At 58.0% G+C, this 24,257-nt stretch overlaps 1 protein-coding gene across 5 annotated transcripts in view; it reads left to right on the top strand.

Annotated features, from left to right (window-relative positions):
• Positions 1-24,257, top strand: part of URB1 (URB1 ribosome biogenesis factor) — a 79,752-nt gene that overhangs the window by 33,807 nt on the left and 21,688 nt on the right. For 4 of the 5 annotated variants that reach the window (XR_011387734.2, XR_011387733.2, XM_089330589.1 and 1 more), the window contains exons 18-30: positions 374-544; positions 1,357-1,550; positions 3,155-3,373; positions 3,984-4,163; positions 5,444-6,299; positions 6,986-7,187; positions 7,755-7,941; positions 10,236-10,294; positions 12,699-12,892; positions 14,423-14,533; positions 14,798-14,861; positions 17,878-18,049; positions 18,502-18,607. Coding sequence is in view for 2 of the 5 variants with exons in the window: in XM_089330589.1 (XP_089186715.1) it covers positions 374-544; positions 1,357-1,550; positions 3,155-3,373; positions 3,984-4,163; positions 5,444-6,299; positions 6,986-7,187; positions 7,755-7,941; positions 10,236-10,294; positions 12,699-12,892; positions 14,423-14,533; positions 14,798-14,861; positions 17,878-18,049; positions 18,502-18,607 (2,715 nt within the window). In the remaining 3 variants the exon portion in view is untranslated. Of the gene's footprint in view, positions 1-373; positions 545-1,356; positions 1,551-3,154; positions 3,374-3,983; positions 4,164-5,443; positions 6,300-6,985; positions 7,188-7,754; positions 7,942-10,235; positions 10,295-12,698; positions 12,893-14,422; positions 14,534-14,797; positions 14,862-17,877; positions 18,050-18,501; positions 18,608-24,257 lie in introns of those variants that run through there. The other variant, XR_016232283.1, reaches the window with a different exon arrangement.

The raw sequence follows: 24,257 nt of genomic DNA on the forward strand, positions 1-24,257 counted from the left end.
TCAAGCTCACATAGCTGTATAGCAGAGTCAGGATTTGAACCCAGGCTCTGTGGCCCTTGTCTGGGCTTTAACTCTCACGCCATTTTGCCTCTCAGACTTTGGCTTGTTTGCCTGAATCTCCAGTTTAAAGGTTCCTCAGGCTGCTTGTGTGACTTGAGGAAAGGTGTGGCTGTCATCAGCCCAGCTGAATGAGCTGTGTTTTGTCAAACGCAGTGTCTCCGCCTGTTTAAGATCCGACTGTATTGTTATGTATTCTCCCAGGAGAGTTGAGGTTTTGTTTTTTCTGTGTTTGCGAACAGTCTCTTGCTTCTGGAACCCTGGAGGGTTATTGGCAATGGCTCTGCCTCACCTGGGTCCCTGCTCTGTGTCTCAGATGTTCTCGACATGGTGGACGTCCTGGTGGAGGGCAGCGAAGGCTTGGATGAAGAAATAGGGTTCCTGTTAAACGAAGACATGATCCTGCTCACTTTTCCGTTCAGCGCGGTGGTTCCCGCAGCCCTGGAAGCCAGGAATAAGCTGCTCCTTGGGCAGGAGAATGAAGCAGGTACGTGGACTCAGGCTGCTCCGGCTGCGTCAGGCCAGAGGCTCCAGAGGAAACAGTCGCTGAGGACGGAAGGCAGCAAGTGTGTAGTCCACCTGGGCGCAGCCGCCCGGCGAGCATGGGCTGGGTGGGCAGTAGCCGTGACGCTGGTGTTGTCTCGGGATTTATTCTGGGTAACTTGATGCTAACGGTGAAGCCCTCATTCTGCGGGGTCTTCCAGGCAACTTAGGCCCAGCAAGTGCTCCCAGATCAGCGTAGTGTAGTCTGGGGAGCTCAGGCTTGGCTGCAGTACCAGGTGAGCCCCAGTGCATCCATGGTTTGATGTGGAAAGTTGTCTTCAAAGTCTAGAATGGGCGAGCTTGCTCTTCTGTGGGCTGTCCTGCGGGAGTCAGCTCTGTAACTCTGCCATCTCAGCATGTGGCTTCAGGATCCCTGGGGAAGGGGAAGAGAGAGGGGGCGGGCAGGCAGGGGCTGTCTCGGCCTACAAGTGGCTGAAGTGGCATGTGGTCGCCCTCCCTGCACGAGAGGCTGTGTGCCAAGGCGGAAGAGCGGGATTGGTGAGTGCCTGGTGCGTCCCGGTTCCTCTCCAGTGCCTCTACCGCCTGGCCATCCACTGTGTCAGGCCCTGATGTCTGCTCATGTGCTGTGCTCACTAGCCCCGAGCCTAGTCGTCAGCAGCAGCAGCGCTTACCCATGTGTGGGTGTGGGGTGCTCCTGGAGTCTGCGTGCGGTGTTCCGGGCCTCGTGCGGATGTGGGAGGAGGTGGCAGTGCTGGCTCTCAGAAGGGCGTTCGAACAGGCCTACGTTCCTTGCAGGGGAAGGCATCGTGGCGTATCTGACCGCAGTGCTGACCGACCTCCTCCACTCGCAGAGGGACCCCCTGGCCCTGTGTCTTCTGCTGCAGGCTTATGACAAGTTTGAACCTCCAGGCCCGCCCTGCTGCCATCAGCTCTCCCGGTTTCGCAGATACTACAGCCTGTGGATCCCCGAGCAAGCCCGAGAGGCTGGGGTAAGCTGGGGCTGCCCTGCAGCCGTGTAGCCAGGGAGCCGCGCGGTGCACAGGGTGAAGCGTTTGCCCTCGTTTCCTTCGCGTAGAGGGGAAGCTCAGTAGCGTCGCTGTTCTCCACCAACGTGGCTGCAACACGACGTCTCAGTAACGCAGCAGAGGGCGATTCCCGCGCTGCGTGGCGGTGATAACTGCGGTCACGGCCCCAGCACCGTGTCAGCGTCGCTCTGACCTGTGCACGCTTGTGCCGCAGCTCTGCTGCAGAACTGAGCTTGTCCACAAGGCCTGCACAGGCACCGTTGTGTTAGAGCCAGGAAGGTAAAAGAAAGCAGTTTTCTTTGGGCAGAAACTAATAAGCCAGAGATGAAGTCAGGAGCCAGGAGCTTCTTCCAGGTCTCCCACATGGGTGCAGGGGCCCAGGGACTTGGGCCATCTTCTACTGCTTTCCCAGGCCATAGCAGAGAGCTGGATTGGAAGTGGAGCAGCCGGGACTCGAACCAGCGCCCATATGGGATGCTGGCACTGCAGGTGGCGGCTTAACCTGCTGCGCCACAGCACCAGCCCCTGGAAACTGCATTCCTGTGATGGGAGTCCAGCTCCAGTATGGAGTATTGCAGATGATGGGTGGGGCAAGAAGCTAACTTTGCTGGGTGTGCTTACGAGTATTCTTTCAGTTCTAACTCCACACTTGGAGAAGCAGGTAGCTTGGGGCCTCCTTGTCTTATGAACGCTAGCCAGCGTTGATAGCATGATTTCTGTTTGTTTGCCAGGTGCATGTTAGACCCCCATACTGTGTGTTCTGTGTGCATTTTAATTCAGTTAAGCCTCACAGCAACTTTGAGAAGTAGATCAAGACACCTACCCTCCTCTATGTGGGTAAACTGAGGCACCAAGTGACGGAGTTGGGACTGCCCAGGCAGTCTGGGTGCAGAGCTCACACCCAACACAGCTGTTGCCAGCTCCCTCCACATACAGGCCGTGGTTGCAGCCAGACCGTGCCCTGCCCTGTGTGGAGGTATTACACGTTCAGTGCTGTGTCCCCTAGGGGATCCATTTTGAGTAAGTCACAGCAGTGAGTCTGCGCCCGCACGGCGTGCCTGAGGCCCCTGCAGCAGGCTTGGGTAGGGCCCGAGAGCCTGCTGTCCTCACATCCCAGCCAGGGACCACACTTGGAGAACCACCGAGTTCCGTGGCACGTGCAGCCTTGGGTTTTATTAGCCTTAGGAAGTGGGACGCTGATAATAAATAACGTAGGCCATTTGGGATAAGGCAGCAAAGGCGCTTTGGGGATTCTGTTAGGGGAAGGAGCCACGCCCGCCTGAGGCAGTTGCTCTGTTCCCTGCGTAGACCTTGTGTTCTTCCAGTGCAGCTCCGGGGCAGGGCGCTGGAAGGCAAGTGGCTGCCAGCGCGAGCCGCTGTTGGCCTTGTGATTTCCTGGTTCCCAGTGAGGCCAGTGACTACAGTCTTCTCTGCGGCCTGCACCTGGAGAAACCGCCCCACGTTGGGCCAGTGAGAACGCATGATGTGTGGGATGCGTGTGGTCGACCGTGGGCTGGCGATGTGCGTGACTAATGTGGTTGGTCTCCCATCTCTTGCTGCTCCCTCAGCCGCTGCAGGTGTCGGATGGCCCTGTGCCCCACGCTACGCTCTCGGCCTCCAGCTTCCCTGCCTTGCTGCAGGCAGCCTACGAGAGCCAGATGCTGCGTGATGAGCATGTACAGGCACAGCTGCAGGCCGCCCTCCCGGGCCTCCCCCTGCGCCAGATCCCACGCTCGGCCAAGCAAGTGCTGCTGTACTTGCGGAGCACCGTGGACAGCTTCGGTCAGGTGAGCCTGTTCCCCGCCCTGGCTCCCGTGCTCCCACACTCCCTCCTCAGAGAACGTGGCCTTTGGCTTGGCGCCACGCCCAGGGACAGGATTTCTGATGGCCTCAGGGCAGGCCCGTGGCTCCTTTGCACACCAGTTGGCACCGCCTTTTTTCCCCGGAGCAAGCAGGGACAGTCTCGGCCCCAGTCTGCACAGGCCAGCCGGCGCCCCAGCAGCTGGCTCCCTGTGTGCAGCTGCTGACTCCTGGTGGCTGTGGTCAGGACGGGGCCCTCCTGTGAGAGGCTGGGCAGTGGCCCAGCCAGGCGTCCCCTTGGTCTTTCATAAGTTCATTAACCCAGTAGCTTTCTGTCGCTGCAACAGTTAAGCTGGGAACCAAGAACTCAATCCAGGTTTCCTAGGTGGAGCCATCTTGGCTGCCTCTCCCAGGGTGTGTGTTAGCAGGAAGCCCTCCCGGCACGGGTGTTGAATCCGGGTGTTCCCATGTAGAATGCAGGTGTGTAAACTGCTAGGCCAAGGGCCTGTCTCCGCTACTCTGGTGACGCAGGTCGTGGCAGTCCTGGTGGCCGCCAGCCCGCCCCGACTGAGGCTTGTGTGTCTCTCATCCTCACAGCTGGGCAGAAGCGCAGGGCCTCCCCTGCTGCTGCTCTTCCTGGACCTCCTCAGGCGCCTGGTTGTCCACTGTGAGCAGCTGGATGCCCAGAACCGGCAGAAGTGCGAGGCTGCCCGGGCCGAATCCGACCTCTTTCTGGACATGGAGTCCATGGCCGCGCTGGAGTTGGCCAATGACCAGGTTATTGTGACCCTGTCCCGCGGGTGCCCCCGCCCGTGGCCTTTTCCTGTGAAGTCACCGATAGGGGCCTTCTCTGCACTTCTGATCAGACAGATTTATTCATGGTAGAAAAACAGAGAAATGCAGAAACCACAGCAGAGCTGCTACCAACTGCCTGTTACTCCCGCCCAGAGAGGAGCGTTGGTCCTCTGCAGGCACCGCGGGCAGCTGTCCCAGGCCTGCTGTGTGGTCTTGAGGAGCCCAGCGTGGGTTTTTCCCGAGTGGAGGACGGTGGTGGGCAGGTGCACTGGGGAACTCGTGCTCCCAGCAACAGCCAGCGCCTCTCTCCTGGCATCAGGCTGGACGGCAGCTGTGTCAGGGGGCCGGGGCTGTTTGTCACAGCTGGGAGGCAGACACATTCCGTACCTCACAGTATCATGGACCTGCACACTACAGCCCTCCTGCTTTGGTCTCCAAGTTGACTTGTGGGCGGCCTTTGGGTGCTTTGGGGGGGGGCAGCACCCCGACACGTGGGCTGCTTTTCTGCTCCTGGCTGATACTGCTCTCTTGGAAGGGGCCAGGACTCCTCTTGCCTCCTCTGATTGAATAACGAGGAAGAAAACTCCCTGCCGTCCCGTCCTGGGCGGGACTTGGTGGCTGGGGCATCAGGATCCGATCTTGGTCCAGTCCCTCCGTGGATGCTCAGCTGCCTTCTCGTCTCCTCTGCTGGGGTCGCATCTGGTCTCAGGGACCTCCGAGACCCTGTCTTCTGAAAGTGGAAACAGGACCACCTTCAGGCTGGGACTGGGGCCCTTTAACCCCAGTCTGCCTTCCGCAGACACATGGTCTTAGTTAGGCTGTACTCACCTCTCCCCAGCTGTTGGGAGACCCCCGAGTTCTCTTGGAGGGCCAGGCTGCGGAGAAGCCAGTGGGTGAGTGGTCTTCATCACGTTAGTGTCTGTGCGTGGCCTGGCCTCTCCGCCCGCTGGCTGTGAGAGCAGTGTTGCACACAGTAGGCCACCCGGGCTGGATTCATCAGACACCTGCTCATGATCTGGGGTGCTGACGAGTCCCTGGTGCCCACGGCCGTGCAGGGGAGGCCATGTGTGACCTTGTGGCCGTGTAGCTCTGATGGACAGCAGCTGGGGCGCGTACACCTGCAAGGGCTGTGGAGGACGGGCTGGGGTAGGAAGGCTGCCCTCTGCTCTCTCACTGAGCAGGGCCCATACGCGCACAGCAGTCGCTGCCTCTTTCCCCACCCTGAGCCCTGCCTGAGGCTGTGCCTTGTCGCTGTCTTTCAGACCCTGGAGGAGGTGCTGGTGGCCGTCCTCGGACACCCCACGCTGGAGGGCTGGTTCCTGGCCCTGGAGCAGCAGGCCCTGCCCCCACACACCCTCAGCCCGGTCCTTGTGAAGCTGCTCGCAGCCCACTTCAGTGCCGGGGTCCTTCAGCTGCTGGGGTCGTGTGCCCCGATCCTGCAGAGCAGGGCTCAGCTGGGCCTCCTCTCCAAGTACTCGGAGGCCATCACTCGAAGTGTGCTCAAAGAGCTGCGAGCGAGGAGGGCAGGCCCAGCCCCGTCGTCACCCAAGACCCCGCCTCAGCTGGAGGCCCTGCGGGAGCTGCACCCGTACATGGAAGGCACCCAGCTCCGCGAGGTCACGCTGGCCCTGTTGGGCCTGCCCGAGGCCCAGCTGCTGGCCCGGCGCCCCACAGAGTCCGCCGGGGAGGAGAGGTGCCTGAGCGCTCTGGGGAGGACCCTGGTGCAGCTGCTCACCAGCAGCCGCCCGGACCGGCTACAGAGTGGCGAGCTCCTCTGGTCCTCGGAGTACGTGAGAGGCCTGGGGGCTCTGCTCCCCGCGCTGGCCGTGGATGAGCTGGACGCCGTGTTCCTCCGCGCTCTGCAGAGAGACCCAGAGCTGGCGCCCGTGGCTGGGGCCGAGCTGCTGCACTACTGCCTGGCCCGGCGGACACAGGCCGCCCTCGGCATCGCCGCGCTGCTCCTCCAGCAGAGCTGCACCCACCTGCTGGGCTTTGAGTTGTGGTGCAGGCAGCCCGGCGCCGGGCTCGGCCTGCAAGAGGACCCGGATGACTTCCTGCCCCTCGTCCACGAGTACCTCCGGTGCCGCACGCGGGGGCTCTTCGCACGCCCAGCAGGAGGTAGGAGAGAGGATGGGCAGCTGGGATGTTGAAGCGGGAGGAGCTAAGGCACTGAACTGTGGGGCCGCCCCCAACCCCTGCCACTCCACACTCTGAGGTGTGGTTTGCCTCTGGCTCCTCTGGCATCTGACCCGCCTCCGAGGACCGAGAAAGCTGCAGCCCTCTCGGGGCCTGTTGACCTCCTGGCTTGACTCACGCCCCTTGTGCTACCCCATAGAGGCCGGGGGGAGGGCTGGGCAGTGACTGGGGCCACCGGGCCTGTCTGGTGAAGCTGCAGGAGCCACTCGGGGATAAGCCTTCGCTCGTCCGTCCTGCCCTCCCCACCTCTGGAGGAAGGTGGCTGAGTCCATCACCTCTAATGAGTTCCTGTGCATTGAACCCGCGTGAGTTTGCACTCATCGCTTTCCCTGTTCCGCACGCTTTCTCCCAGAGTGACAGGTGTTTGTGGAAGACAGCGCCCTGCAGCAGGGACCTTCCGGTCCTGTGAGTTCAGAGCTCCTGGCATGGACTCGGTTGGGGCCATCCCCGGGTCCGCTGGCTAGAGCGTAGAACTGGACACTGAAGGGAGTGCCTGGGCCTGCTGAGTCCACCAGGAAAGGCGGATAAACGCAGCCCCTGTGAGCTGCCCTGAGCCGCCTCCAGCCGCCATTGCCTGTGATGACGTCGCCTCTGTGTGTCTGTCCTAGTGTCCTCCGCTGTGGTTCCTGTCCTGAGGAAGGCGCTGTGGAGGCGGCTGCAAGACAGGCTTCTCAGTGCCGACGACTCCCCCGCGTCGGACCTGCACCACGAGGTCCTGGCCCAGCTGGTCCCGTTTGCGAGAGCCAAGGATCTCCGCGTTCTCATGGGCCAGCTGCCCGGCTTGCTGCAGGCTCCGGGCACTCACAAGGGGTAGGAGGCTCAGGCTGCCCGGTGGCTGGGGCCCACTGCTCTTTCTGGAAGTAACACAGTGAAAGATGAGTGGCTGTGTTGCTGTTGTGTCGAGCGGTGGGAGGGCTGCTCCTATGAGAAGTCTGCGTTTCAGCCCCCTGGCCGGGCAGATGCGTCTCTGAGTGGAGGGCGGAGGCTGATTGCCCGAGATGGGTGGTTCCGGGGACACAGTTGGCGGTGCCCACGTTTGTTATTGTCCCACCCTGGCATCTAACATGCAGGGGGCCAGGGTACTACTAAGTCCCCCCCCCACACACACAGGGAAGCCCCCAGAAAAAAGAGTCACGTGGCCCAGAATGCCAGTAGCGCTGCAGTTGAGACACCTGGTCTTGACAAAGCTGGCCGTAGAGCCATTTTCTGGAGTGTTACTATGGTTCTCCTTAGTGGTAAAAACCCTGGGATGTGTCTGATGTTGGCCCAAGAGTGCCGGGAGACCCGTGCTCCCTGGGAGAGGGGGCATCTGTCCTCTGTGCCCTGCTGGATCTCAGCCTCCCTCTCACTCTGCGACTCCTCTGTCTCCCGCTGCAGCTGGAGCGTGGCAGACTCCATCTCAGCGGCCCTGGAGGGCTCGGCAGAAGAGCTGGCTGCCTGGAGGAGGACCCTGCTGGAGTCCTGCATCAAGTGGCTGCTTGCGTCTTTCAGCGGGAGCCCCCAGGGTGATGACGGCGCCCAGGGCCAGGAGAAGCAGATGCTGCTCAGACTGAATAAGTTGCTGGTGGGTGTCCTTTCCCAGTCAGAGGGTTAACTTCAGGGGGAGGCGTGCCAAGACGGACCAGATTTGCAGATACGTTTCAGGCCATGTGGCAAATGAGAAGGGCCCAGGGGTGGAGCGGCAGCCCCTCGGTGGCATCTCATCAGGAACTGATGCTGGAGTTTGTCAGCTGCTTTTTTTTTTTTTTTTTGACAGGCAGAGTGGACAGTGAGAGAGAGAGACAGAGAGAAAGGTCTTCCTTTGCCGTTGGTTCACCCTCCAATGGCCGCCGCTGCAGCCGGCGCACCGCGCTGATCCGATGGCAGGAGCCAGGATCCAGGTGCTTTTCCTGGTCTCCCATGGGGTGCAGGGCCCAAGCACCTGGGCCATCCTCCACTGCACTCCCTGGCCATAGCAGAGAGCTGGCCTGGAAGAGGGGCAACCGGGACAGAATCCGGCGCCCCGACCGGGACTAGAACCCGGTGTGCCGGCGCCGCAAGGTGGAGGATTAGCCTAGTGAGCCACGGCGCCGGCCCTGTCAGCTGCTTTTTTGCATCTAAGATATTACATACGATCTCGTGTTTCAGTTAGCCCATCAGCACGATGAATTATTCCGAATGTTAAGACAACCTTGCATTCCCTAGATTAGCCTATGAATGTGATGGACTGTCCCTTTTATACGTACATTGTTGAATTTGATTTTCTTAGAATTTTTAGATTTTCGTGTGTGCTCTTACTTCCCTGGCATGTCTCTGGTCTTAGTTCAGGTTTCTCTGGCCTCACAGAGCAAGCTGGGAAGTATTTCACCGGGTGTGAAGTCCTGGTTGATGGCTTATTTGTTTTCTAAGTATTTTAAAGATGTTATCTTTATTCCCAGTAAGAAATCTCTCCTCCTGTCTTTGCTCCTCTGTTCATTGTTTTTTTTTTTCTTTCCCCTCTGGGTGATTTTCATGTTTTTTGAACCTCAGTGTAGTTTTCGTCAAGTTTCTCATGCTTGGGGCTCAGTGGTGTGCAGTGATAGTTTTATGAAATTCAGAATCATTTGGCCACTCTTCTCATGAGTTGTCTTTTTCCCCTGGTGTTGGGTTTTGCGCAGAAGTGTTTAACACCCCGGAGTGTGAGTGACATTGCATTAGGAGTCCTGCAGCCTGGGGCTCGTGGTTAACTCTGAACCCAAGACCTTGTGACCGTGAGCAGGCCTGCTCGCCCTAGATACGTGTGTGGGTCATCGAGTTGCTCTCAGAGACTTGAAAGCCTCTACTTTCAGGCTTGATTCCTCGTGTCAGAGCTTTGTGAATGGAGGGCGCACGAATGCTAGTGTGTGGATGACACACCTGAGTGCCCTCACCCCATCACCTCGTAAAGTTCCTGTGCTTGTCTCCAAAACCCCCTCACCCTCAGATCACCTCCGTGCAGTGTAAGCCAACACCACGCGTGTGTGTGTCCGGCTTCCTTCCGGGTGTGGGGATGAATGGTTCTGGTTGCCAAGCAGCGTCCGTGTGTGACACCCCCTCCCGCCTCCTCTCCCGAACATTTTGAATTACTGGGTTTTGTGATCATGAAACCAGCCAGCACACTCATTGCAACCATAAGTGATGCAAAGACAACAAGAAGGAAGTGAACAGTCTCCACTAGGTAGAGCCGTCCCATTACGTGTTTGGGGAACGGCGGCCTAGGTAGAGCCGTCCCATTACGTGTTTGGGGAACGGCGGCCTAGGTAGAGCCGTCCCATTACGTGTTTGGGGAACGGCGGCCCGGGGATCTCGCGTGGTCCGTCTTCATGCCCCTGCTCAGTCGTCTTGAGTGACGTCCTGAAAGAGGAGCCGCCGGAGCCGTGCCCGGGCAGGGAGACGCGGCTGCTGCTTGCCTTTCCCCTGCCGCCTCTGGCAGCGGGGTCTCCAGGGCGCGGCCAGCCTGCCGGAGGCAGTGGCCCGAGCGCACAGTGGCGCTAGCCGGTCCCTCTGGTGCCAGCATCACTCTCCTGTCACACAGACCGTTTCACGCCGTGCAGCCTGAGGATGGGGGAAGCTGGTCCGTGGGTGGTCTTCTGCTCTTTCCAGTCCCTTAGTGCCATCTGCAGTGGAAGACAGGACAGAGTGACAGGGCGCTCGGAAAGTTTCCTCTTGCCCGTTGTGATCGTGCGTATGCCAAGAGAGTGCCAGCACTCCTGGCAGAGATAACCTCTCTCTCAAACGTGAAAGCAGTGCGTTTTCCAGAGCAGGCTCCTTCCTGCAGGTTGTGTGGTTGGGTTTTCTTCTTAGTGTCTTCAGAAGTCACTGAGATAGTCCACGTGGATGTCTTGCTTTCTTTATTCCTAGCATGCATGTAACGAAGTTGATCCCGGGGACTGGCAGAAATTTGTGAAGACGGGACTCAAGTAAGTGGATTTGAGAATCTTGGTGCCATCTGGTGAAAGAGTCAGTGTCACTCACTGATGCTGGGACGCTCCTTTATCTCCTGCTGTTTGCATTACACACGGCACAGCGGCTGTGGTCTCCGTAGTAGAGACGAGAGCCATTGGAGGGGTTAAATGATCTACCCGACGGCACACGGGGCCAGTGGTGAGGAGGAGGAAGCGTGTTTCTAAAACAGGAGATATTTAGTAAATACAAAAATGTGCAGAAACTAGTAGCAGTACTCAAATGTAATAAATGCTGATAGTTTTCTACCTGGGAGTGCTTCCAAAAGGTCATAGAAAGTTTTGTCGTGCAAAAAATTAGGAAATTCATGCATGCAAAGGCATCTTCAAAAAGTTCATGAAGAATGCATGTTAAGAAGCTACATGTGGATTTAAAAAAAAAAATTATCTATTTATTTGAGGGGCAGAGAGATCTATCCACTGGTTCACTCCCCAGATGGCTGCAACAGCCAGAGCTGGGCCACTCCAAACCCAGGGGCCAGAAGCCAGGAGCGTCTTCTGGGTCACCCACGTGAGTGCAGGAGCACAAGCAGTTGGGCCATCTTCCACCCTTTCCCAGGCCATAGCAGAGAGCTGGATTGGAAGGAGAGCAGCTGGGACACGAAGCAGTGCCCATATGGGATGCCAGCACCACAGGCAGAGGCTAAACCTGCCGTGTCAGAGTGCTGGCCCCTGGATTTTTAACACCAAACTATACCTGTCTTAGTCCTGTTTTCCACACACTATAAAGTTCTCTCATACTTGTCCTAATTCATTGTCACACACATACACACCCAAAAGTCACCAGTCTTCCAAGGCTGTGCTCTGGTGTGTGCAGATTTTCCAGCTCTGTATTGATGTGTCCTTGTGTGCTGCTGCTTCTTTTTTTTTTTTTTTTTTGGACAGGCAGATTTAGACAGAGAGAGAGAGACAGACAGACAGAAAGGTCTTCCTTTCCGTTGGTTCACCCCCCAAATGGCTGCTATGGCCGGCGCTGCACCAAACCAAAGCCAGGAGCCAGGTGCTTCCTCCTGGTCTCCCATGCGGGTGTAGGGCCCAAGCACTTGGGCCATCCTCCACTGCCTTCCTGGGCCACAGCAGAGAGCTGGACTGGAAGAGGGGCAACTCGGACAGAATCCGGCACCCCAACCGGGACTAGAACCTGGGGTGCTGGTGCCGCAGGCTGAGGATTAGCCTAGTGAGCCGCGGCGCCAGCCTTTATGTGTTTCAACAATAACATTGTTCAGTGTGTTTAGCATTTTACACTGATCTCTCCTTTGTGTGTCCTGTTTCTCGGACACTTCTGTTTTATCCACACCAATACGTGTCCATCTTAAGTCATGCATTTTGACCACTGTAGAATGTTCCACCTTCTGACTGTGTGTTTTTTTGGTTTGTTTATTCGCCCAAAAAGCTGCCCCTGGCAGGGACTCGTGCTGCTTGCCATGCAGGTGGTGGTGTTGGGGTGGGACGGGGCCCCTGCTGGCCATTAGCATCAGCACACCTCCAACTTCACAAGGCTCTCAGCTCTCCCTGGTGCTGCGCAGGTGACTGTGGGCTCCTGGCATGGCGTGTGTGAGTTCATTTGCCCTCACAGGTCACTGACACTTGATATGGTCAGACCCTAGTTTGTGGCAATGGGAGAGTTATGAAACGATGTTTTGTTGCTCCTGTAACTTAAAAATCAAAGAAGTTTTTCACTCTACTTGAAAGACAGAATTTTCTTTCCATTGGTTCACCACCTCACTGCAGCAACTGGAGCTAGAACAGACCGAAGCCAGGATCCTGGAATGGAGTTTGGGTCTCCCTTATGGGTGGAAAAGACCCAAGTACTTGAGCCATCACCTGCTGCCTCCCAGTGTGTGCATCAGCAGGAAGCTGGATTGGAAGCAGAGCCAGGATTTGAACTGGGCACCCTGATAGAGGATGTGGGCATGTGAAGAGGGGTCTTAGCCACCGTACAAACACCCATTCCTGTACCTTCTGTGCTGTCTGACGGACGGTCTGTGCAGCAGAGAGCAAGGAGGAGGGGGGCCGCCCTGGCGGGGGGCTCGGAGACCCGGTGTGGCCTCCGCTGAGGCTCAGCTCCTCTGCTGCCTGCGGGCGCCTCAGCTGCTCAGGGCTTTGTTTGGTGTTTGTGTGATAAAGCAAATGAGTGTGCTGCATCCCCCATTTGGCTTGAGAGGTGCAGTGGTGACGGGCGGGTCCCTGTGAGAGAGTGTGGCGCCGTCGGTGGTAGGATCTGCAGCGGGGGTCTGCGGCCATTCCTGGGAGATCTTCGCCTGGTGCTGTGTTTGAAGAGCTGAGGGAAAGGCTTGTTTGTCTCCTGTGAGGTAAAGTTGCCCTTTCGTGAAGCGCTTCTCCCTCGGTCTGCTGCTGCTAGGTCTCGATACCAGGACCACACGTTTCTGAAGACCCTGTGTGCGGCCACCCAGCTCCTGTACGCGCCCGGAAGCCCCGGGCGCACGACGCTCGTCCAGCTCCCGCTGGTCCACACCATGCTCACCCAGCACTCCCTGTTCTTGCCCACGCTCCTGAAGTCTGAAGAAGAGGACGTCCCTGACACCCAAGTGAAAGGTAGCCCCCTGCCCCCTCCCCTTGCAGACCCCGATCTTACTCCCTGGTATCCTCCGCCTTCATTCAGCTCTGCACCAAAGCTTGTCTCGTGTGTTTTCAGGGCCAAGGGCCCATTACCAGAATGGTGTGGGAGTCCCTTAGTTCTGTCAGATCTGAGGTAACGCCTGTTTCCTCTGCCTTGCAGTCAAGTAGGCTCTGCAGACCTGTTGTTCAGGCCCTGCTTGGCTGCAGAAGTCCTATCTGAGGTCGTATTGCCATACTATGGGCTACCATCAAAATCTAGGAATTAGGGAAATTAGGGTATGGGGGAAGTATGTAGACATCTGAAATGAAATCGAGCAGTTGGACACTTTTTTTTTTTTTTTAAGATTTATTTATTTATTTGAAAGGCAGAGAGAGAGGTCTTCCATCCGCTGGTTCACTCCCCAAATGCCCGCAACAGCTGGAGCTGAGCTGATCTGAAGCCAGGTGCCAGGAGCTTCCTCTGGGTCTCCTACAGGGGTGCAGGGGCCCAAGGACTTAGGCCATCTGCTAATGCTTTCCCAGACCTTAGCAGAGAACCAGATGGGAAATGGAGCAGCCGCGACTCGAACTGGTGCCCATATGGGATGCTGGCACTGCAGGCGGTGGCTTTACCCACTACGCCACAGCGCCAGCCCCTGAAATTTGTTAATGAGAAGATTGCAACTTTTAGCGAGGGAAAGGGTAAAACTTGTCAGCAGTTGTTGCTAGGAGACTTCTCGAGCCCCAAGTTGGGCTGCATTCCTGCTTCGTCAGTGTGTGCGTCAGTGCCCACGTGGGTGGGCTGCGGGAGGGTCAGAGAAGGTGGGCTGTAGGTTCCCACCCTCAGTGCCCCCCTGTGTCTAGAGAGGAAGCCACGCCCCTACATCACGAGACGTCACTACAAGTTCAGTCTAGTTCAGGCCTGCGTCACTGTGATTCCATCATTGTGCGAATGTTGCAGAGTGTACTTACGCAGGCCTGGAGGGCACAGACCCATTGCTTGGTGTGGCCTCTTGCTGCAGCCCATCTGTGCGGTGAACACCACGTGTGTGGGGCTGCTGCCCTGTAATACGCAGTCGCAGTAAAGGGTGTCGTATAGTGAATGCCTAACCCTGTCCTAAGTGCTTCTCCACGGCCAAGTGTGCTGCGCTGGGCGCACCTGCGTGCCTTCTGCTTTAGACACTGACAGTGCAGAGTTGTTCACCCCAGTGTCGCCACAGACACGCGAGGAGACCAGCAGGCTGGCTCTCATGGGCGTTGCTAGGCAACAGGAATGGTTCAGTCCTGGGTGGCCTGCGAGGCAGGTGGGGACAGTGAGCAGAGAATGGTGTTCAGCCGTGTCAGAGACCCAGGAAGACAGGTGATGGAGAAGATACTGATGTAAAGCTGAAGAGACACGGGGAAGGGACTGGATGGCAGCCCCAAGGGGACCCCTTGAAAGTCTCAGTGGCCCCCGGTGGGCTTCCCACATTTAGCCTGAGCGTCACACCCCGGCAGAGCTGTGTGGCTCACGCTGTTTTATTCCAGAAGCCCTGGTGGACCTGATGCTGATGGTGGTGAGGATGTGTCCCTCTGTGTGTGAGAGCAGCCACTTCGCCGTGCTTCTCGGGGCCTACGGTGCCACCCTCAGTGTCCTAGGTGAGGTTTGAGAGCCCGGGGCTGAGAGTGGGGAGTGTGTTAGTACGGGGTGGGAGGGGTGAGCAGCGAGCTGTGGTCATCGCAGGTGTAGCAGGGAGCATGAGTGCGAGTCTGTGGGGCCTGGTGGGACTGGGGGAGGGTGTGACCACTGTTAGTGACCAGGAACCACGTGAGGGCTGTGCCATGAGCGTGGGGTGGGGTGCCTCCCATGGTAGTGTTCCTCAGGGGTTCCACTTTCTAAACTGACCCTCACTTGGCTTACAGACCAGAAAATTTTACTTCTGCTCCGGGCGTATGAAAAGAACAACCTCAGCCTCATCGACTTCAGGTGCGTGTGGGGCGCCGTCAGAGTGGCAGGCCGGACGGTGCCCGCCCCAAGACGCTGGCGCCCTCTCCACACAGCGAGCTCCAGCCTTGAGGTTTCTTTGTGCTTTTTCTGATTCCCAAGGAAAGGGCATGGTTGCCGGGGCTCCCCTAGCACCACATGGGCTGCTCCATGAAAACTGGGCCCCCGCTGACAGTGGGTGCCTGCCTGTCCAAGACCTGCCCCCAGCCTCACACCTGGGCTCCAGTGTCTGGTTTAGGAGACTTTTCCAATAACCTTTTCCTTCATGCTTTAACTTGTAAATTATTTTTAAATTTACTTGAAAGAGAGATAGTCAGAGATCGTCCATCCTCTGGTTCACTCCCCCAGTGCCTACAACAACCAGGGCTGGGCCAGGCCAAAGCCAGAAGCCGTGAACTCAGTCCAGGTCTCCCACATGGGTGGCAGAGACCTGAGTGCTTGAGCTGTCACGTGCTGCTTGCCAGGGTGTGCATCAGCAAGGGTGCTGTAGTCAGGAGCGGAGCTGGGATTTGAACCCAGGAGCTCTGATTCGGGTCACGGGTGTCTCACTTGGCATCCTAACCCCTACACCAGACTCCCACCTCTTCATCTTTACTTGATGCGGTGTCTCATTGACGCGAGGAGGACTGAGCAGATGTTAAATCTCTCTCCTGTGTGTGTGTGCACGCGTGTGTATGTCTGCCCACGTCCTGGGGCTGGGCTCGGTGCCTCTCCCCGGGCACCCTGCCCCCTCTCTGCGAGTGCTAGGGCCGAGTGGGGACTTGGTCAGATGGTACTGTAGATAGGAAACACTTTGGGACCCGCTTTGCTTCTCTGGATTCCCCTCTCCTCCTCTCATCTGGGACAGCACCCTGCTATCAGCCAGCAGGAATGTGAAGAAGTGCGTTGTGTGTTCAGACGGGAACTGAGCTCAGGGGGCCAGGCGGAGAGCGGGGAGAGCCCTATAGCGCCAAAGGCTGGGCTAGCCCGGAAGCTGCCACCCCATTCTCCCCAAGAAGGAAAGAACAACAAAACGTTGAAATCGTCTTCTTGCTCTTAAGGATGGCAGGTCTTCAGCAAACGTTCTTTCCTTCCACTTCCGCACGGGCCTCGCTCAGTTGCCTTCTGGAATAGAACGGCCCCTGCACAGGTGAGGGCGAGGCAGGCCGTGTCACCGGGAAGCCCCCGGTGGCTGCATGGAGCCCCTCCCACTTGGAGAGCTGAGCGGGCTGAGTGGGGCCGCGAGGTGCCGGCAGACGGGTTGGCATTGGTTGGGAGAGTCCAGGTCCAGCTCCCCGGGGAGACAGTGGCTAGAGGACCCAAGGTAGCCAAGGGTGCAAGGTTTTCCTCAGACTCTAAGTCAGCATCACCACGTCCTGAGGTGACGGAGCAGGCCTGGACCAGGGAGCCCCGTGGCGCACAGCACAGCGGACGCCGCCATCTGCCAGGCAGTGGGCTGTCGAAGGGTGTGGCGGGGCATTAGCTGCCTGCCTGCTGGGAGCGCCCTCTGGAGGGCGGTCCTCCGTGTCGTCTTGTCACTCACTGCTGTTTCCTCGGCAGAGAGGCGTCTCCCTCAGGAGGCCTTCACCTCGGTAGTGTTGGTGGAGCACCTGCTATGGAGCAGGCCCTGGGCGCGGCACAGTCGGGACCACTCAGGGCCGTGGTTACGAAAACGCAGGCTGACGAGAGGCGGCTCTGTGTGAGTTGGCACCTGGCTCCCCCGTGGCATGAGCCACTGACACAGCCCAGGGCACGCTGCCCCAGTGGGCTGGCATTGGAAGGACAGGGAGGCATGGGGTGGGGCAGGTGTGGCAGAGGAGCCTGGGCCATGCCTAAGTGCGAGAAAATTATTCTCATTTGTTGTTCCTTTCTTCTTGAGGGGATAGGGTGGGGTGGCTTCCGGGCTAGCCCCGGTTTTCCCTGCAGGGCTCTCCCTGGCCTGCTTAGCTCAGTTCCCTGAACACACAACGCCCGTCCTCACGTCCTCATCGGCAGTTGTCAGGTGCTGGTCCCAGATGTGAGGCAGAAAGGGGAGTCCAGGGCAGCCAAGAGGACCCCAAAGTGTATTCTATCAACTGTACACACACTCGGTCAGGTTCCTGCTTGCAGAGGTGGGCGGGGCCTCCCAGGGATTGGCACCAGGACCTGAGCTGGGAGGGCCGTGGAGGGAACAGCACGGCCGGCGGCGAGGAGCTGGGAAACCAGGACATCTGGGGGAGTGTTTGGGGTGGCCCGTCCAGGTCTTAGGGTGTGTGCTGGAAGGCCAGGCGGCTGGTTAGGGAGGACGCAGGCCCCCAACAGAAGACTTCCAGTCCATCGGGAGATGGCAGAGAGCTGAGAGGTGTTCCGGAGTGGAGAGGCGGCCCTCTTCAGGGCTGGGTGTTGGCCAGGGCCCTGTAGCAGTGGGGAGGAGGAGAGGCACAGGGAAGAAGAGAGAGGCCCGTGTCGTGTTGTTCTTCAGGTGGAAGGTGAGGTGCGCCTTTGTGAGCTCTGTGGCTGGGAGCTGGAGTGAGCTGGTCCTACGTGACGCACGGGCAGACTCAAGGGTGAGGGCAGCAGAAGGCTTTCACACAGGCCTGGTTCGCGCACAGGGCCTGTGGTCCAGCACGGACTCTGGACCAGACTTGCCGAGCAGGAACCGTGGCTGTGCCGCTCGCCTCCGGGCAGGTGACCCGTGGGGCCGCTTCCTCACTCCTCTCTGCAGCTCTCCCTGCCATTTGCCCAAGGGGCAGCAGTAGCGCCTGCCTTGCAGGGTCGTAAGTCAGGGACTTGAAATACAATGCCTGGCACGTGGTAAGTGCAGTGCTGCATGGGTGCTGGCTTCTGTCATCGTCACAACACTGCCCTCCCCTCCCTCGCCACCGGCAGCTCCGGAGGCTGTGACAGGGGTAAGGGAAGGGATGCACGTGGTGGGGGTGAAGTGTGTCTCGACGGAGGCCACCCAGTGTGGTCGCTGTTGCTCTCACTGTGTTCCTGCTGGGACGCTGGGACCAGTCCCTCCTCCCCTCCCTGGCCCTAGGGTGCTGCTGTGGGGCCCGGCGGCCGTGGAGCACCACAAGACGTGCCGCAGCCTGGGCAAGTCGCTGTGGCAGCAGCCGAGCCCCGGGGACATCCTGCGCCTGCTGGATCGCGACCGGGTCTTGCAGACCATCCTGCACTTCCCCCAGCGCCGGAAGCTGCTGCCGCCCGAGGTACCGCGCCGCTGTCCTGCCCCCTCCCCTACCCCTCCCAGGGCACCGTCTGCACCCTGGGGCAGCGGCCGACTGCTCCGAGGTACAGCACTCCAGCGGTCAGCAGCCACGTCCTTTGTTGGCAACCCCTGCCCCACCGATTGCAAAGACCATTATCCGTTCACGCACAAGTTCTGCCTTTCACAGGACCCCTTGGCGTTCTGGCCGTCACCGGAAAATGCTCAGGCAGTACGAGTCGAGCACCCCTAATCTGAGTGCTCCAGCGTCCGAGTCTTGTTGAGCACCAGCAAAACGCTTGCAAAGGCTCTGATTTGGGAGCGTTCAGATTCCAGCCTTCAGACTGGGGACGCTGAGCCAGTAAACCTGGGATCCTCCACCACTGTGGGATGGAGACCCCCGGCCTGGGCTCCCTCTGCGAGGTGACATTCTGCGGTCGGTTTTGGCTGTTTCAGGACGAGCAGGAGCCTGTGTTCGAAGACAAGAACGTGAGGGTGGATCTCGGTGGCCTCTACGACCCCTGCTTTCTCCTCCATCTCTTCAGTGAACTGACCAGGCCCGGTGAGTGCCCCTCTCGGCCCCACTGCTCCTCGCTGCCCTCAGCGGCGCGTCAGGACCTGAGCTTGGGAAGGATTCCTGAGTTGTTGCAGCTGGTGGCCAGACACCAGAGCGGTGAGAGGGTGTGTACTGTGAACGGGTCCGAGCCTGCTGGGGCCGCTCGGTTCTCTGGGCATCTGGGCATCTTTGAGTAGGTGCGTGGGCAGGGAGAGGGAGCGGGTGTGTGGGCAGGGAGAGGGAGTAGGTGCACGGGCAGGGAGAGGGGCGGGAGCAGGTCTGTGCGCACACTCTGCGGAGCCGCGGCTGCTGTCCCCTGGCTGGCAGGTCCGCTACCCTGGGGCCTCCTGACCGTGCGTGGCAGAAGCTGGCTGCGGTCAGTTCGATGGGGACGTGAACGTCCTTGGGGTGGAATGTCTCTTTGTGCCTTCAGCCTGGTTTCTGATCAGATTGTTTGCTGTTGAGTTTGGGGGTCCCTTGTCTTCGGAGGACGTGTGGCGTGCAGCCATTCCTCCTGCTGTGGGTCTTCCGTGGCGCACAGCCTTGGGTTTGAGCAAGTCCAGTCAGTTGTACAAGTGTGTGTCTAGAACTCTGCCTGCCCCTGGATCCTGAGGGATTTCTCTTGTGCTTATTTCTCAAGTTCATGGTTTTGTGCTTTACATGGGCCATGATCTGTACAGAGTTTGTCTTTGTATCAGACAGGAGGTTCAGGCCGAGGTTCATTTGTCGGCCTCTAGGTGTCTGATTGTTCCACCCTATTTGAGGAGAAGGCCAGGGCTGCGGGCCAGAGTGGGGTCTCAGGGCGCTTTCCTGGATGGGAGGGTAGAAGCGGCTGTGGTCCCAAGGCTGGGGGAGCTGTGTCACCGCAGGGCAGTGGGGGAGCCCTCTCTCCACTGGGCTTCCTCTGACACCGCCTGGGGACTGAGGCAGGCCTACCATGACAGTCCAGAAGGGCCTCAGATGTGGGGGCGAGGCCTGGCTCCCCACTCCCTGGTGCTGGCGTGGGGCTCAGAGCAAGTGTCTGATTGTCCAGTAGTCAGTCTCACTCGGCTGCCCCTTCCCGGACTTTTTAGTAGCTGTGCCTGGTGTCTTCCACTCAGAGTCTGGGACGCTTGAGGCAGAACAACCTGGGCTCTGGGGCGCTGGCTGCCTCGTCCGTCCTGGGTCTCAGCGTCCCTGGCTGTCCACTGTCTCTGTGCTCTCAGGGCCACCTGTGTTTATTTCCAGAGTTTTAGTTTCACTTAGTAAGAAGTTAGGGGGGCCGGCGCCGTGGCTCAATAGGCTAATCCTCCGCCTTGCAGCGCCGGCACCCCAGGTTCTAGTCCTGGTTGGGGCACCGGATTCTGTCCCGGTTGCCCCTCTTCCAGGCCAGCTCTCTGCTATGGCCCGGGAGTGCAGTGGAGGATGGCCCAAGTGCTTGGGCCCTGCACCCCATGGGAGACCAGGAGAAGCACCTATCTCCTGCCTCCGGATCAGCGTGGTGCGCCAGCCGCAGCGCACTGTCCACAGCGGCCATTGGAAGGTGAACCAACGGCAAAGGAAAACCTTTCTCTCTGTCTCTCTCTCTCACTGTCCACTCTGCCTGTCAAAAAAAAAAAAAAAAAAAGAAGAAGAAGAAGTTAGGGGAAAGTGTGCCTATTCCTTCTTCCCAGAACTGAGAGCCTAATGTAATCAGTTCTAGCATTAGATAGTGCAGCACAGATCGAAATTCGGCTGGGGAGGGTGGGGAAATGAGTGGTTTCGTGGGCCGCCAGTTAAGACCCTGCTATGACTCTGGTACCCCCAGATCAGGACGCCGGTTCAAGTCCCAGCAGAGCCCTGCTGATGCACCTGGAAAAGTAGTAGATGATGGCCCAAGTACTCGGGCTCCTGCCACCTACATGGGAGACCAGGTGGGAGTTCCTGGCTGTTGGCTTTGAACCAGTGCAACATTGCCAGTGCAAGCTTTTGGGCAGTGGATCAACAAATGGACGATCTCTGTCATTCTGTCTTTCAAAGGAACTTCAGCTGGGCTGAAGGGCATGCAGTGCAGATCTCTTCCTGCCACGCCCTTGGCCGGGGCCTCTTCACTCAGCGGGAAGCATGTGTTAGCAGATGTTTGTGTCGTCTCCAGGGCTCAGGGGCTGCGCAAGGCCCGGTGAGCTGCCAGTCTGGCTGTGACAGAGGACCTCCTGGGACTGGGGGCACAGGCATGCACAGTCTCTGTGCTTGTTGGCACAGCCAGCCTCATACTCCCCAGGGCTCCTTTCCGCAGGATTGGATAGCTGAGCTGTGCCCCTTTGTAAGTCTGAAAATGTCTCTCCTTACCCTTGGGAGCAGTTGCTGATCCTCCCCTGCCCTTTAAACCCCTTCACACAGTGGATAGGGCCGGCTGTCGGTAGAGAGTTCCCATCTCCTGCCGTGTGTGCTGGTTCTAGCTCCCCTGGCCTGACCCTGCTCTGAGGCTGCAGCTGGGGTTTGTTTGCAAGAGAGCAGAGTGTTTCACACAGGTGTCGGACATGGTGGTGGCGCAGGCCGTCTTCGTGGCCCGGGGCCTGCCGAGCAGCGGCTGCCTGTGGCACACCCAGCAGCCCGGGGGCCCGGGGAGCTCTTTGGATCGCCCTAAGCCGTGACGGTGCTGGCGCAGTCTGCGCCTCACCACGCTCAGAAAGAGATTTCCGCAGCCCAAGACTGATGCCTCTGGCCGCCATAGCGTCAGTGTGCACCGTGAGACATATGTGGTCTGGCCTCTGTCTCTTAGCCCAGGAACCAGAACGCAAAGACTTGGAAAGTGTGTCGTAGTGCAGTTAGCACAGTGTTTTCCCCAAAACCTTGACTCTTGGCCTTAGTGCCTGGTGGCGGCAGGGCCTGGGAGGCCTTCTGTGTGGGGAGGCGACAGGCAAATGCGCGTTCACGTTAGAGAAACGCACAGCCCCATTCTCCCCACCTTGTCTCCGCCACAGCCTGTCTTCAGTTTTCCTGGTACAGTACAGGAAGGAAGACCAGCAGAGCGTGTCTGTCCCACTCCTGGAAAGGGTTTGCGACCGCTTACACTGCTGTTTCCGCTAAGAACTCACCTCGAACCAGAGCACCCCAGAAAGTGCAGAGGCGGGGGCCGGCGCTGTGGCGGAGCGGCCGCGACGCCAGCATCCCGAATGAGCACTGCTTCGTCTCCCGGCTCCTCCACCTCAGATCCGGCTCCCTGCAGGTGCACCTGGGAAGGCAGCAGATGACAGCCCAAGTGCTTGGATTTCTGCTACCCCTGGGGGAGGCCCTGATGGCGTTCCAGACTCCTGGCTTGGCCTGGTCCAGCCCTGGCCTTTGTGCATTTTGGAGTGGGAGATATCTGTCTCTCCCTCATTCTCTCTTTCACTCTGCCCTTCAAATCAATCAATAAATCTTAAAAAGAAGGCAAACATAGAAGTAGAGAGGGAAATAGATATACCTCCCCAAAAGAAAAAAACAAACACTTCCCAGAAGTAGGTATATTAGCTGTGCCCTAGGCTCCTTGACATCCCAAGTGAACACTGGAAGCTGGGATTTTAAACAGATTTCGTTGACTGCCAGTTAGGAAGCTCAGCAGTTCACCGGGGAGGTGAAATGGATTAAAGGGGGCCATGGGGGTGGGCACAACCTGTACGTGCACAGGCAGAGCGTGGGGGAGACCCCCAGCCTGCTCAGGACTCGAACCCCTTCCTCCCCAGGAGAGCCAGGGTCCCGTTATGGCCCACGCGGCCTTGGGTGTCAGCAACACGCATCCCACGTTCCCTGCGGAGATTCATCCGTGCCCAGTGTCACAGAGCGCTCGGCCCCGTGCTTCATCCCCACAGTGGCGCGTGCTGAGTCCTCAGAGAAGCTGCGTCTCACCGCTCCATTTTCAGCCCTTCCCTGGAAATGGGAGCCTGTTTTCTTAACCTTACTGCTTCCCTTCTTTGAGTCCTTGGCCATGAAACGAGGCCAGCCTGGCCGTCAGCAGTGGCAGTGACAGATGCCTTTTTTTTTTTTTTTTTTTTTTTGACAGGCAGAGTGGACAGTGAGAGAGAGACAGAGAGAGAAAGGTCTTCCTTTTGCCGTTGGTTCACCCTCCAATGGCCGCCGCTGCAGCCGGCGCACCGCGCTGATCCGATGGCAGGAGCCAGGATCCAGGTGCTTTTCCTGGTCTCCCGTGGGGTGCAGGGCCCAAGCACCTGGGCCATCCTCCACTGCACTCCCTGGCCATAGCAGAGAGCTGGCATGGAAGAGGGGCAACCGGGACAGAATCCGGCGCCCCAACCGGGACTAGAACCCGGTGTGCCGGCGCCGCAAGGTGGAGGATTAACCTATTGAGCCACGGCGCCGGCCTGACAGATGCCTTTTCCACAGCAAACCCTGGTCCTCCGCGGCACTGGGTGAGATCCTCAGCTCACAGTGCGCGACTGCCACAAGCAGCCCGCGCAGGGAGGCCCTCTGCGTCCTCCGGGCCTCCTCATCAGGCGACACGGGCCCCAGTGACACCTGTCACCGTGCTGAACTTACCTGACAGCTTGCTTCTGGGGGTCCCGTGTCGGAAGAGCCTGTGGAAGGATTCTTAATGTGCCAGCGGCACAGCTGGGATGGTTTTGATTTTAGGCCTTGACAATCGTCCTGGTTAAGGCATTTTGATCTGAGAGTCTATTAGCAGAAGGCCAAATTGCTGTGTGTGAGATTCTTAAAACGGAGGATGGCATTTGTAACTATTTTTAAATAGCCTATTATGTTTTCAACTCCCCAAGGACAGCTTTTTTCCATAAATGATACAAAGCCAAAACCACACAGAGCAACAGAGACGGGCATGAAATATGAAAATGACTTTTTCCTCATGGGCACACGGAAAATCCACTTGTCTTAGACATGTCAGTGATCACCCAAAATACCCCGGCCAGCTGAATACTAGGGTGTTTGGTGAATGTAATATTAAATGCCTAGATTACACCCTTCCCACGTGTATTCTGTTGTTGGATCTTTGTTAGGTAGATACGTAGGTGTCTCTTAAATACATCTCACCTGGGTCCAGTGTTGTAGCATAGTGGTAAGGGCACCACCTGCAATGCTGGCATCTCATATGGGTGCTGGTTCAAGTCCCAGCTGCTCCACTTCTGATCCAGCTCTCTGCTAATGGCCTGGGAAAAGCAACAGAAGATGGCACAAATGTTTGGGCCCCGGCACCCATGTTGGAGACCAGTATGAAACTCTTGGCTCCTGGCTTCAGCCTGGCCCAGCCCTAGCTGTTGCTGCCATCTAGGGAGTGAACGAGCTGATGAAAGATCTCTCTAGAGCACTTTCTCTCTAATTCTTTCGAATCAGTATATATATATATATATTTATTTTTTTTTTTTTGAGAAAAAATTATTTATTTGAAAGGCAGAGTTACAGGGAGGCAGATTGACAGACAGAGAGAGAGAGAGAGATCTTCCATCTGCTGGTTTACTCCGCATGTGGCCGCAATGGCCAGAGCAGAACTGATCTGAAGCCAGAAGACTTCCGAGTCTCCAAGCTGGTGCAGGGGCCCAAGGACTCGGGCCATCTTCCACTGCTTTCCCAGGCCACAGCAGAGAGCTGGATCGGAAGAGGAGCAGCTGGAACTCAAACCGGTGCCCATATGGGATGCTGGCACTGCAGGAGGTGGCCTTATCCAAAATAAATGTATCTTTAAGAAAAT

This window comes from Oryctolagus cuniculus, chromosome 4 (genome assembly GCF_051225735.1).
Source record: "Oryctolagus cuniculus isolate XC-2025 breed Fujian yellow rabbit chromosome 4, ASM5122573v1, whole genome shotgun sequence".
Classification (NCBI taxonomy): domain Eukaryota; kingdom Metazoa; phylum Chordata; class Mammalia; order Lagomorpha; family Leporidae; genus Oryctolagus; species Oryctolagus cuniculus.